Source organism: Acanthaster planci, linkage group LG06, assembly GCF_054643075.1.
Source record: "Acanthaster planci isolate LZ-2023a linkage group LG06, COTS_SCS, whole genome shotgun sequence".
Classification (NCBI taxonomy): Eukaryota; Metazoa; Echinodermata; class Asteroidea; order Valvatida; family Acanthasteridae; genus Acanthaster; species Acanthaster planci.
In genome coordinates this window covers 14011832-14026777 of record NC_141782.1, presented here as the reverse complement: position 1 = coordinate 14026777, position 14946 = coordinate 14011832, and the positions used below count along the sequence as shown (strand labels likewise).

The following is a 14946-nucleotide window of genomic DNA, read 5'->3' as shown; positions in this document are numbered from 1 at the left end:
CTGCCCCCCTCCCCACAATCTAGTCTGTCATTGTGAGGCTTAACATTGACTCCGTGAGCAGGTGACCTTGGGAGGGGTAGGGTTTTTCTGACAGGTCTCAACCATTTTGGCCAGGATTGTAGTCTACATTTGCTTTGGCCAAATCTAAAGACCACCTTTTGTGCTTTTGATGATTTCGAGTTGTGTACCTGATAAACCCACTAAGAGACTTCATGTCTCGGTTTGGTTAAGTGACTTGTAAAAGCTGCACAACATTTTACTCCACAAGGATTTTAGCAGGGTTGGAACAGACAGACTGGTGACTTTTCTTGGGTTAGCTGATTAATTCAGGTTTTTTTGTGTTTGTACTTCTGGTGCATGGCAACAAATTGAAAAAAAAACCTTTTACAAAGTCTGCTGTAGTTACCATGGTTACACATAACTTTCCTCTCTCTTAAACAACCCATCAAAATGCACTTTTGCAAAATCTGCTTTTACTTAGTGATTCACTTAGTGATCTCTGCTTGTCTCTGAACTTGGATTCCTGCTTTTCAAATGTCCATTGCCTGGCAGTTTTAGGATTTGGTCATTCTCCAATCCCCTTACTCATTCATCATCACAGATTTATTCCCCTGCCCAGTTAAGAAGGCATGGGCACTGGTAAATTTATGGTACTAGTGTCCGCAGATTAAGATGCACTTTTTATTTTATGCTTGTGTAGTGAAATGGGGCTGCGGTGTCAAAACCAGCAGGGCTGACCCCACAGTTGATTGGGATGCATGTACGAGTCGACCAGGCAATGATTCCGTCAACCATAGAAAATCTTGATTAGTTGCATCATGGATGAATTTATTCAGTAATCAAAGCGAAATCGATGTGGAATCCTAGAAATCACATTTATGAAGTACAATTATGATGAACAGGTTGAGCTTGAAAATTCCCCCAAATGATTCCCGGGCAGAAATATGTCCAAGACGAATCCCAAAATTCCCAAATGAGAAACTTCAGAAATATCCCAAGGAAAAATGCCCAGGTGCAGGGATCAGATGACTTCTACATATACATTCCACCAGTAATAAATAGAAAAAGTAATATAGTTATCAAAAAAGGTGTGCTCGCATAGCACAGGTGACCGTTGAACCCAGTACAGGTATCGTGCGCACATGTTGTCCATGTACAGTACACCAATGCATAATATGCACACAGCGGTGTCTATGACAACGCCACGCCATTGGATTTCCCAAAGTTTCGGTAAAAATATACAACTCTACCAAAAAGTCACACAGGAAATAAAATGAAAATCACTCACCACAGGTTCTGGAGACAGGCTCCAATAGGGATGCCTTACATTTTAAAAAGACAACAAAGTCGATGTCCAGTGGTGCTGGAGAAAATAGCAAAGCGCGCGAAACATTAGTGCGCCTTGCCGTGTGTGTGCACACACTAAACTAATTTACATGTGAATACGGGTTCAGGCTTTATGCAAATGAGGTGGAGCTAAATATAAAGCTTTGTCCAGGAGACAAAGCTAACCAAAAGAAAATCTGTATCCTTACACTTATAAGAATCAGAATGACATGCGCATATTGATACATGTATTAATGTCTGTATTAAGCTCGCTGGTTTTGATTTTGGATGGCAGCTCTGCATATGTGCAGAACCCTCCCATGTCCAAGCCTGTCCTGCCCACATACACAGCCAGCCTGATGCCCAACTCTGCCCATTCATCAGTCTCTCTGTCCCCGAGTCACTCCCAGGCCCCGACCTCCCAGAATGCCCCATCGCCAGGCAGTCGTCCCTGGCCGGCTCCGCCTAACAGCAGCTTGGCCCAGCCCATCAGCAGCATGGTCCGGTCTTACTATGGCCAGCTCTCCAGGGACAACGTAGATCCCTTGATCCACGAGTGGTTGAAGAAACAGAGGCTCCATAAGTATACCAAGTTCTTCGAGTGGAAATCTTTTGAACAGGTGCGACCATGTTGTGCAATCTCAATCAACTTACATTTATGACCATTTCTTATGTTAATGCAGAACAACACCACCAAGGGTGACTGAAATCAGAGTTATACTCACTTAAAATAATCCAGTTGATATTTGTGTTTTAATTTTGGCTCTTGATCATCAATATCTATGAGATGTGGTAATTTTGGATTCATTATTAGGAAAATGAGTAGAATCGAGATGAGATAGCAGCTTAATTGCTGAAGAAGGCAAAGATGGCTCAATATTAATTTATTAGTTTTTATATTAGGTGCAAAACTTTGTGTTCTGTGGGCCTTTTGGTATTTTTGGTCTCAGAAGTGTATAGCAGACTACATTGTCACCTCATGGTTTTTGCATTAAAACAGCATTTTAGAGGTCTGTGCAAATGTAAGGATGGTGTGAGCAGCTTACTGAGCTTCATACAGCTGTAAAGTGTGACAGTTCAAGAAAGTGACTTGCTCTGCCTAGACCTTCTCCTTTTAAACATCTCATTGTTTCAGAGTTTTAAATGAGGCCTGAACAAATTTGGGAAGCCTCGAGGTAGAATAATAAGAAGTACATGTACAGGTCACTCTCGAATAATGTCAAATGACGATTGGACTTCAAACATTGGCTGCACTGTATTACGAAGATATTTCGATTAACGTACATGGGGGTGTGCATGTAGAACTTCTGCACGCTGTGCACACATGTACACCCACACTTACCTTACATACCTAGTGTGGACATTCCTCAATGAAAATACTTGTTTTTCTTGAACTGGGAACACGATTTTCGGCTGGCTTTTTTGTTTTCTTGACTATTCCTCTTCCTTTTATGACCGATGACCCCAACCCCAAAATGCCCCTAAACTTCTTTTTCAGAGAAGGGGAAACGTCCTGTGGACATGTGAAAGTCCACAGAATGTCTTCCTTTCCCACACTGTGTGGACATCTTTTTTTCACAAGTCCACACTAGGTATGTAAGGTTAGCGCACCTACACGCACACAACTGATGGCATTGAATATATGCAGTTGTCATGTAGTGATAGATATCACAAAGACTGCAATTGTTTTCTCTCTGGCTGTTCAGGTGCTGCAACTGAGTGACAAAGAAGTGGATTCCTGGGACATTGTGCAAGGAGCTAAGGGCAGGATCAAGTCACAGCTAGAGCAGCTGAGGTAAGTGTTTAGCAGGTCTTGTCATTCCTGATGACAGTGTCAGTAATGGCTGTGACTGCTACAACCACTCGAATTTAGGTTAAGAAAGACATGCATGTAAAAAGTAACTCAAGGAGTGTTAAACCAGAATGGCAAAATTGCTTCTTTAACCCTAACCCTGCTCAATCCTCCAACAGGTGAAGGATTGAGGAGGGTTAGGGTTAGTGACTGTCATTTAACATTTGCCTCATTTTATACACTGTATATCCAGGACGTTGAGGTACACGTATTTAGCATTTGCAACACTGCACATCTCTTCTTTGTTATGGCTTTTTCTTCGTGTTCTCTGCTTTGAGGATGTGTTTCCTTGATCACAGCTTGCATGCTCGCATAGCATGCTTTTAAATACATGTAGTAATGCCCAAACAGGTTAGCCAATATGTTGGATACCTATGTTCTGTTTATAACCACTTGCCTGTTGGTGAAGTAATGTGTGAATTTGCTCGAAAGCATTTGGTGCTCACAAGTTCTGTGAATTAGGGCTCAGCTGACAGAAATGTTTTGTTACCAGTATGTGTTGGCAGATTTCTGCTGTGATTTGAACGAATCCGTGGAATAGTTGTCATATAGCTTGCAACCATTGAGAGGGGCCCATGCAAATGACCGGTAAGACGGTAGCCTAGTCAACTGCTTCCTCCGTAGGCCACCTCTCCTCTCAAAAGATTTCTCCATTGTGTATGACCTTTTCTTTTTTCTTCTCCTCCCGCAGGCAGAAAGGGCTAACTGGCCTGAATGGCATGTCACAAATTATGGCCCACACACCGCCCCCTTCCTACTACTACCACGGCCAGGTCTACCCTCCCCTCAGCTCTGCCATGCTGTCGCAGATGTACGCCAGCCCCGGTGTAGGCGGCGAGGGGACAGGGTCAGAGGGATCCAGCTCCTCCTCCAGTCCCAGGGAGAGCTCTGACGAAAATGAGAGAGGTAAGAAGGGTTACTCCGTGGTTGGCGCTATCCACAGAATCAGCAAATTTTTGTAATAAAGAAGTGTGCCGAGGGTTGTCAAGTCCTTCACTGGTTCTTGCAAGTCCATCATGCCATCCAGTTGCAAGTCAATTCACAAACTATCTGAAATGAACCGGGACAAAAGTTTTCCTTGCTTATCTTACAACTTGTGAGTGGTCTCGTGAAAGGACTTACAATAGATTCAACTCCATTATTGAGAGATTGTGTAACTGTGTTTTGATAGATTTTTCCTTTTTCGCATCAGATATTCTAAAACGTGTGTTGATCCCATACAGAAGAACAAAAAGGAAATTTCCTAAAGGTGCATTTGTTAGAGATTTTTGACTTCAGATTCCCTTCATTATTAAAGAAATATTACCATTGGCATTTGTTACACTGATTTTGTTCCATACCCTGTCTGACTTGAGATGTCTACAATATGAGGTGTAGTCATCCTGGTTTCTTGTGTAGATGGCTGGATTTTAAGTTCATTTTCAACCAGTTTGGGTAAACTTTAATTGTTTTGAATTCTGCTTGCAGAATCTGAGGGTAGCGAGGGGTCTGTGATGTCTTCACCAGATGCCCGGTCTATGGCTGGTGTCAACCGAGATTCTAATAACCAGCAGAAGCCAGAGCAACAGCTGACAGCTCAAGATAACAACAGCTTTCGGGCAGCTACCCCGCAGGTTAACCAATATGGCCAGCCCCAGATGAGTACTCTCCTGAAACCCCAGGGAAATTTGCCTCCAGGGAACCCCCAGAACAGCCCCCAGGCTAACTCCCAGGCTGTACCGGGCTCCCCTCTCTCCAACCCAGCTGTTGGCGTGAATTACAACTACGGTGCTGTGGGCCCCTCCCCCAATGTGGACCAACTGCCCATGGGATCAGTGGACCTGAGGCGGCTCATAGACAGCAATCAGCGGCAGTCAGACTGCCGCCTCACGCCGGTGCCAACAGTCGAGATGGCTACTTCTTCGGTCAAGGTGGGCAGTGGCTCTCACACGAGCAGTGGGGGTGGGGGTGGTGGGCCGGGCGCGACCTTGGCAAGACCGCAGTTGCAGGTGGTCTCCCATCTTGGTGATTTAAACATGATGGGAGTCCCGCCTCCCAACATGCCTCCGCCGCTGCCTTCCCACAACCAGATGGACATAGGGGCAAACATTCCACCCCAGGTTGTGGGCATCAAGCAGCAACAGCAGCAGCAGCAGCCTTCAGCACAACAGCAGCAGCCAAGTATACCAGGTATCCAGTACTCCATTGAGTGCGCCGACTCCAGCATTTTTAAGATGCCGTCCATAGTTGTACCCGATGTTGTCCCCACTTCCACTGTTTCTCCCGGTCTCTCTGTACCCTCATCCTTACCGCTAACTGCCCGGAATGAGGGGCCGGCCCCGACAGCATCTGGTGCCACCACCCCGCGAATTCTGCCCAGCCCAGTCAACCCCAACTTCCCAGGGTCAAGAGCAGGCTTCGCTCCCCATAATGCTCCCGTGACGTTTGGCATGCGGCATGGCGGGGAGCAGTATCAGGCACCGACCTCCGTGACCTACGTGACCAGCATGGCACAGAGCCCGTCCATTAACCTGGCCAACAGCAACATCTACGACAGTATCTCCAACAGCATGATGTACAATAGCAACAACCAAGGGGGTTACTCTGTGGGCAACCCGGGATGTACATCCTGTGGCTGCAGTGGTCAGTGTGGGACCTCTGGCATGCACCATGGCCCTGTCCACCACCTCCCGTTGCAGGGCGCCTACCCTTCTGGCCAAGTTGCCTATCAGAACATTCCCAACTTCTTCCCCAGTAACCTGCCCGGGATGCCCCCTCCCAGCAGCGTGATGCCACCGCCCATCCCCGGTAGCCCCAGGTTCCCGGGACCCATGCTGCCCTTCCAGAATGTCCCCAGCGAGATGGCATATGGAGGCAATAGCCAGTTTGGACTGATGCCTCATGGGCAGATGTACATGGGCGGCATGGGTTATGGGCACAGGAACAATCATGGATCCCACACTGGGCAAGGAGGTAAGAAACGAACATGCTACAACTGTGGTGGAGTAGGTCACCGACCAGCAGAATGCCAACAGCTGTCAATGGAATCCATCACTCAAAACAGTAAGTCAACTGTTAGCGTCAGTCTGTTGACAATAGTAAAGCCATGTTGAATTCCCCAACATCACCATCATACGTGTTTGAATGTACTAGATACGCATGTACCTTGTGGGGCTACCTGGTACATTAGAATAGAAATACCTCAGCAATGCTCCGTATTCCCTGAAGAAGAAAAGTACGTACTGTAAAAGCATCTTCAGATTCTTCTTATTTAGGGTAGGGCCAGCAGGTACAGGTACATGTATAATTGGAAGCCATGTTCTACTTTACCAAGGTACATGTACATCAAGCTATCCATTAGAAGACCTGTAATGGAGTCCCTGAAAAGACCAGTCACAAGTCTTCTCTCAAGTCAAGTCATGAGCCCAATTATAAAGGCCACTCACCTGTAGCAGGATTTACAGTGGCAACCTTTACCATGGTTCATTTGAAAAGCACCCTGAAGAATTGGTGGCTTGTTAAAGACTGGACTACAGCAGTTCCAGAGCAATGTCCATACCTTCGGATGACTGGCCTCTCAAAACATCTACAGAGATTTGCATTAGGGTTTTTACGTACCATTGCAGCCTGTCCCAACATGAGAAGCCTTGACTAGCCAACATTTGTGCATTGTGTTTGTTCAACTGTCCTCACCTTCCCCCTTTGCAGTGCAAAAGTTTTCATTTGTCTTCCTTGTCTTCTGTACCTTGACAGGCCTTTACCGCCTGAACTTCAAGCCTGTGCCAGACTCTAACCTCAACAGCGACAGCTAGTACATGTCTAAGGGCTTACACCCACCTCCCCTCCCCTGCAGTTGGACAGAGACTTTGCTGTATAAAATTGGGAAAAAAAAGCAACATTGCTACTGGCTGATGATGTTATTGGCAACAAGGTTTGTGTAGCGCTACTGTAACAGGTACTGAATTAATCATAAAGATGTTGAATAAATAATTCAAAAGTGCAGATTTGGAAATCACTGATGATGAATTTTTCATAGGTTTTCCTGAATGATCTTTTGAGAGTGTTCTCAAGGGAGAATAATAAGCTTTTTTCCCTTAAGAAAAATGTCAAGCGTGTTGTTCATTTACTTTGATAAGTCTGATTTTCAAATCTTAATTTACGCATAAACAGCATGGTTTGTGTGGGAATAAAGAGGCTTTCATGGCTTTTATTCAACGTTCTTTATAAGAGATACTGCAGCAGCCACTGTAATAACTGCTTCAGGAACTACATATAGATGCCTTGATTCAGTCACTTAACTACATAGGCATTGGAATCAAGATGCAAAAGTGATTCAGATCTACCTTCATAGCTACTTGTACAGTTGAGGTTTAGAATTTGTCATTGTTACGGTGAGATTCATGCTTCCAGTTGAGGGTTATTAATATATTTTTTTAGGAAAGAGGAGTTATTCTTCCCGGCATTTAATCATCGCCAGAAGTTTCCATGGATGTGGACACGTCAGTTCTGTTGGAAAATAAATTTCAGTTTCGAATATTAAATGTTGCTGTTGCTGGAAGGATAATGGGAGTAATGGGTAGATCACCCTCAGTTTGTCTCCTACGTAATCCTGTAGGTATCTTGAAGATGGGCCTCAATTTGCAAGTTCGAGAAAAATATTCGGAACATTACAACCTGGGCATCTAACAAATACAGGTAGATGCCGAGATGTCTTTGAAGCATCTCTGTCCTTAAGAGGAGGCCAGTCCCTCTGGCAAACTGTGTATACATGTATGTTGTTGAAAGTTGTTAGAAAGAACAGTAATGCAATTCAGTCATCACCCTATCAGCCCTGAGCAGAAGCACCCCTTCACCGGTTGAAGAGAGCCATGTTTGTAGGGAATGTTCAGTTTGTTGTTAATGATGGGACTGCAACGCTTTCATTTCGTCGTTGTTCGGGAACCAGCAAAGAGCAGTTCCCACCAAAGGAGACTCCATTGCTAGTAATAGTGCATCGTCTGTTGCTCCCACTTGGGGCCTATGTAAAGTAGTTTGAAGGAGACATGCAGGACACCTCCTTGTGTAAGAGCTTTCAGAAATCTTTCAGAAATTGGTTTGAACTAATCTCCCTGGCGGCTCATTTGAAGTATTTGTGGACTAGTTTGCCCAGAAATGCATGTAATAACACATACTGGGCAGCACTGACTCATCTCATTGAGTGTGTGAGTAAACCTCTGTGTGGCGGTACTTGTATGTTGCATCATCAACGTGCTACCGGTATGTGTTGTGATTGAACATACTGGTGCATATTTTGTTAATGCCTTGACAAGTCTGTTTATGCTTTTCAACCCTGAAAAATCGGAGGAAGGAATTTGTTCATGTCGTCCCCCGCCTGAAGCTAGCACCTCCTCTTTTTCTAGTTCGCGTGTGCCAGGCATTGGCCGATGCATGTCATGAAGTATCATGTCGGGGGGAAAAAACTGCTGGTGTACCTTATAGGTTCATTTAATGGTAAAATTTCAGTGAGCTACCTGTGCATGTAAGTGTACATGTATTTAAGAAATGCAGTTCGTGGGCGTTGGGCATTATCAGAAAATTGAGTGAAAGGAAACCAGCGTGGGTTTTTTTGTATTAGGTTTTTTTTCGTGGTGCTGTTTTTAATTTCATTCAAAACAGGATGAATTGCCTGCGTTGCATTGTGTAAAAATGTCTTATTCATGTTTTGTTGTTAGTGTTTTATTATTTTTATTTTTTTTTTCAATTCTTCATTTATCTTTTGAGAAGATATGTTTTGGCAGATACGTTTTGGATACAGGTACATGTCGTCGTCTTACAACGTCTTGGTGTTTTGCGATTTTTTAAACTTCTTTAGCCAAAGTTGGGAAAAACACAGGTATTGATGATACCAAACAGTCAACCTTTGGGTAACTGATTGTATATAGAAATCATGTGGCATTTCGTGGTGTATTTGAAATGAGGCCTATCGTGTGCAAAATACATGTTACATGTTGAAAGTCTGCGTACCTCAAAGCCGTTTCGAAGTTGGTTGGTGCTGAATTCCAGCTCCCTTTTGTTCCGTCATCGAGAATATTTCTTCGCAGTAGAACTAACCCATCATACGTGCGCACTTTTGTCTGCAGTGGGAGGCTGCACATTTTGATGGGGACAAAAAGGAAACACCTGCGACAAACTTCATTTGTTACAAGAATTAGTCCAGATTAGTTGGGGTGATATTGCTTAATACGTGTATCTTAAGAGATTATTTCAAGAAAGTATTGCCATTTTGCTCCCAGTAGTGGGAGGGTATCATTTTCAATGCAGTATCCGGAGGGAAAGGCTTGATTCACCTTCTGCAGGAAATTATGAAGGGAAGCAAACACCCCACTCTCTAAGTGCTGATGATTAGTGCGCGAACATTGTCGACGTGCGAGCCTCAGCCCTCCGAACCACCCACCCCTGGCCCTTCATGTTCACATCTTCGGTCACAAGTGAAGCACATGAAATCACATGCTGCTACTGTTTGTTATGCATGGTAGAGAGACACACGACGGCCTGTATTCTGACCTTTCTCAACATTTATAGAAGGCTCCCATATGACGTGGTTTGGTTTTATTTAAAGGATCGCGTATTGTGTACCATGCACCTTAATGCACGTAGTTGATGAAATTATGTTCCCACATGAGCGACATATTATATCCATGCCTAGAGTAACTCTATCTTCATGCTTTTCAATCATCCTGACATTTGTGGTAAAGTGTCACCTTTTGTGTCGTGCATGTACCTGCCTGGAGGCGCTCGCGTACACATGCTCTCCTCATGATCATTACACCCGACTTCCAACGACTCGATGAAACTGCATTTTCAAATTTGATAGTCAAATTGACCAGCGGACTTCCTAAATAGTGTTCCAGACAGTCCTCTCCAATCTTGTCCTCGTGGTTTCCATGGTGATTCAATTATTCTCCCTGCTATAGCTCCTCCTGAAAAAGGCAATTTTCTTTCTCTGCAGCTATTAAATATGTACATGTACGTTGACGCTGTATCCCTGTAGGCAGCTGCTGTCAAAGAGGCCCTTTTTTTTTTTTTTTTAATTACCGTAGTTATACAACGGGAGCATTTCCGTAAGGTACCTGGTTGTATTGTTTGCTACGGGTAATTATTTGTGCATATCCCTGCGTACAGCGTTTTCTTGTCTCAAAAGAGATTTGCTGTAAGGTCATGTTAGTATTTTGAGCTGGTTATAAGGAAGTTATTTCTGTTTACTGTTGATCCAGGTTTTGTTGACAGCTTAAGAAACCTATCCCTGAAATTGCAGTTATATCGCACCAGTAAGCAGTTACCTTATCCCCAAGAAGTTTATTTGGAACAGAAAATGTGTATATTGGAGTCGTATGCCAATCACCGTCCCTGAACATTCAAAGAGAAGCACCCATTGCTTTAAAGTGACAAATGTACGTACGTGTAGTATGGTAGCCATTTTTAACATTTATTGAATGTTTTGAAAATTTTAGCCCTCATTATTTTCTGTCATTTAATTGTACGGTGAATGTAGCACTCCTGTTGACCCGTTTGTTAGAGTGTCAGGCCAGAAACAGAATAGAAAGAGCAGGTTGTTTGTGGCATTAATTAGATAGTGCTCGATCACGCAGACAGAATATTCTCGACATTATTGAGGAGGGAGTTGCAGCGTCGCGCCCATAGTGTTCTGTTGGACACCGGACCGATATAGCCCCCTCCCGCGCATTTGACACTGTACATGAAGCTGGGAAAAATTAGCGCACAAACAGTGGACAACGCAAAGCTCTAAGCGTCTATTCATCCAGTGTCTCTTAAATGGCAGTCCAAAATTGTGCACAGTATCTTTTTCTAGAAAATATCATGATGCCATTTTATATTGCAAGTTTAAACACGTGTATTTTAATCGTTGGATTTTGATTTAAGTTTCTCCAATTTAACACCCTTAAAATCTACTGCTGAATTACATTACAAAGGGCAAACAATGACAAATATTCTATCAGCCAACAAAAGCATCCTATCACAGATGCGAAAGCACCCCTAAAATCTACCGCTGAATTACATTACAAAGGGCAAACAATGACAAATATTCTATCAGCCAACAAAAGCCTATCCCCATCTCCTATCAGAGATGCAAAAGCGCTTGTAAGTGCTTTTCTCAAAGTATGCTTTGTGCAAAAGTAGTTATCAGTGAATCTATGAAAAATAGAACAACGCTTTAACTTTTTACTATTGCAATTTTATCTTGGTAAGCAATCCATAAAGCGTCATCTTTGCTGCGTTAAGTATCGTTCCCATGTTGTGGTAACGATTGCCGACAGTACGCAAGATTGAAAGACGAAGACCGTCGCGTTTAAGACGGTGGATGACATCATCTGACAAAAATTAAACAAGGTGTCTCCTCCAAATCCTCCAAATATTTTCATACGAAATGCCCTTTTTCAGGTATTTACATGTATATGCCTTTTCGTGAACCTACATTTACTTGTGAATTGGTACTTCAGACATGCAGCGTTGTATGTATTAGGCATGAGAAGAAAATGGGCCTGCTCCTGCGAGGGAGAGAGACACATACACACAAATGTGCATTTGCCTGCAACTGGGGACCCCTTATTGTTCCTCTTTTGTTTGTACTCTAACTTTTTTAGAAGACCACTCATATGTTTTGTACACAGTTGTCCATCGGGGGCCCTCTGTCAATCGGCGACCTTATTGTCCTCTATTGTTCAGGGTCCCCAATTGCATGCAGAAACAAACTCACGCTCCCACATATTTACATGCATGTCCGTCTGTGAGGGGTAGGCCTGTGTACATGGACCACGTCTTACGACTTGACGCAGACAGTAGGCTAAGTTAAAACATCATCTTCGTCCGTGCTTACATCAGTTGCAATAAAATGTTTGGAGCTGACTGTGTCACCTGACCTCAGTGTGGAAGCGAGGCTTTGGAGGCCATAAGTGTGTGCTTCTTCAAACTTAGTGTAAACATGTTTAAATCGAAATTACGATAGCTTCTTTCCCACTATTAGTTGCATGCATCATGCCTTTTGTACATGTGTATGTTCATGTATATATTATTTCAACACTGTAAATGCTTTTTAAAAAACAGAATAGGGTTAATTATTGTGTGCAATGTTTTCAAATAGATTTTTTAAAGTCAAATGTAAACCATTGTCTCATGCGTGACTGATTCGAGTTACTCGAAGCTGAAATTGAGTTGACCCCTACTGCCGTTTACACACACACACACCTACACTCATCTGTTGTATCGAACCTGCATGTATTCTGTTTGTGAGAATTTGTTGAAATAGTGTGTCAAAAGAGAAATCACTTTCCCAATGCACAAAGGTTTTATTCTGATTTACATGGACTCGACTATTGAAGGTACACTGTGCAAATGAAATGATTCGCTGGTAAAAATATGTAACTCTTTTGGAGGATAGCTGGCGTCTATATACATGTAGTAAATACATACGTAGTGCCTTCCTGAATCACGTATTTCTGTTGGTATTGTTCAGTAGAGTTTAGTGTTGTAGAACGTAGTGTGTAGCATCTTTATTCCCCTCACTTCAAAGTGTGCTTATCGTAGGCTAATGGCTTCTGTCACGGAGAAGGTTTCATGCATACACTTACGTCGGGTTGCTGGTGGGTTTTCAGTCAGTGGAGCCAGCACCGCGATTATTGAGATGTGTCTGGATGAAGAAAAGCCAGGGGTGTCAGCTGCGCACACTTCATAATACAACGTATAAGTAATTGATCTGACGTTGAGTGAGAATTGTGGACCGATGAATTTTGTTTGATTTCAACTTGAGTACAATGAATGTAGATGTAGAATCAGCCAGCCTCCAAGGGGTGGACCAAGGAGGTAAAGAAAAGGGTTGTAAGCCAATCATTTAGTCTTGCCAACCTTTTGCAGTTGCTCCTTATCCGTTCCTAACCATTAAGAAGAAGAGGCTCCTTCCACGTACATGTACGTTCTTTATTGTCCAACTGTAAGATAAACCTCTTGATTTTTTTTTCTCCAGTGGAGCTTTGTGTATTTGCCTGCAGCTGTGTTTGCACAACACTGGAATTCACTCTTGACGACATTTCGTTGCTTAAACTAATTACCTTTCCCATGCACATCATTTTTTCCATCCAACGCACGCACAATGTATATTGGCATGAATGGCATCAGCAGAAATCAAAGTGATTCCTCCGGGTACTTCTGAGTTCGTGATGTCGAAAACGGTGACTTACTTTGTACGGTCGTATTAAAGAAGGTCGCCTTGGCCGATAGCAGTGCGCATTGCACACGCGATGCGACGTGAATTAACTGTATATTGCTGAAGTAAAAGGAAAAGCAAGGTAAGGTTGGTGGCATGTGACTGTGTATCACAGTGATGGCTGGCGTGTGCTATCATTATTACAGGCTGTACTCGATGGTTCAAACTACGTCCTGGAACTTTTAGTGTAAACGATTCTTGTAATATCGATGATGTTATAGAGATATTAGAGGGAGACTGGCCCGAGTGGAATTGATGTAGAATCAAAAATGTGCCTCACAGGCGCTATATAAATCTGTATTCGTTGCTGTATTGTACAATTTCAAAAAGTCGTCTGCGTTATCAACTTCGGGGTATTCGTAGTCTGCATATTAAGGGAAAAAGTCGGGTATTAGGAATATGTCCATCTTCTGGACTTCAACGTTAAATAAGAAGGAGATGCCTGTAACTTTTTTGGGCGTTGTAGTAATTCCGGGGCGCACTTCAAATTTATTAAGAACGTTATAGCCAGCTCTGCGGTTCAAATGCAAATGTGACGTGATTATCTTATTGCATCATTGTCCATTTTCCATGAAAGTATTACCTTTTACACTATAATGCCATTGTTTTACAGGACTTGTTTTATTTCTGGAATTGACATCAGTGGTTTTCGAGTATGTGGACAAATGAAACCTACATTTATTCCAGGTGCAAAGTTATTGTTCGAATCAGGCCCCAATCCCCATCCAGGGTGTTCATAAGCAAGGGGAGATATTGGAGCTATATGTACAACATATTTTAATCATTGTTCGTGACGAAGCTTTTGTTTCCTCACTAAGGCCAAATATACTAAGTGTGCGATTTTGAGTTGTTGGGTCTGGCTAGACATACTATATGTTTTGTGTGCTGGGATGGGGTCAAGATATTTTGGCTCCAGTTTCCTTATTCTTAGAGCTGAGATTTTCATAATTGTGAGATCTGTAACTTCGACATAGTGTAGATAATGTCTTATGTAAGAAACAAGCTCATTCGTTGTGTTCAGTAAAGTCGAGATTGGCCGTTACTGTTTTTACGATTACAGTGATTCATTTTGATCTCAGTCTGGACTAAGTCAGACACGAACACGAGCCTGCTGCGCTCCTCATTGGGTTGTTCCATTTTCCTGTACATTGTTAAATACCTGTAATTTAAACTTCTCGATTGTACAAAGGCCCATGTAGAAACCCGCAGCCCAGTCTAATACTCAGTGTCTCATAAGTTAACAGTATTACTGTTCAAAAATGACAATTGTGTTTAAATATTTGTACATCAACGTAAGGATATTTTTCACTTAAAGATGACTGAGGGCGCTTTTGGTAGGGGGTCCAGGTGATCGCCCCGGTCGTGACGTCATAAAGTTATATTTGTAGCAAAAGCGGGAGGTTGTAATTTTTCCTGTGAGGTACGTGTACATAGCCTACGTTAAAGATTGACAATTAAAAAAAGTCCAAAAAGCTTGAAAAATAAACGATGCGGTGCGATTAAATATGGGGTCGTTCTTTCTGTGTGGTAT

General features: G+C 43.0%; 1 protein-coding gene across 3 annotated transcripts in view; it reads left to right on the top strand.

Annotated features, from left to right (window-relative positions):
- Window positions 1-14901, top strand: part of LOC110988382 (uncharacterized) — a 33012-nt gene extending 18111 nt beyond the window's left edge. For all 3 annotated transcript variants that reach the window (XM_022251826.2, XM_022251825.2, XM_022251824.2), the window contains exons 10-14: window positions 1622-1946; window positions 3033-3121; window positions 3870-4084; window positions 4646-6220; window positions 6911-14901. In XM_022251826.2, coding sequence (XP_022107518.2) covers window positions 1622-1946; window positions 3033-3121; window positions 3870-4084; window positions 4646-6220; window positions 6911-6969 — 2263 coding nt within the window. In that variant the 3' untranslated portion in view covers window positions 6970-14901. The remainder of the gene's footprint in view (window positions 1-1621; window positions 1947-3032; window positions 3122-3869; window positions 4085-4645; window positions 6221-6910) is intronic.
- The last annotated feature ends 45 nt before the right edge of the window (window positions 14902-14946 follow it).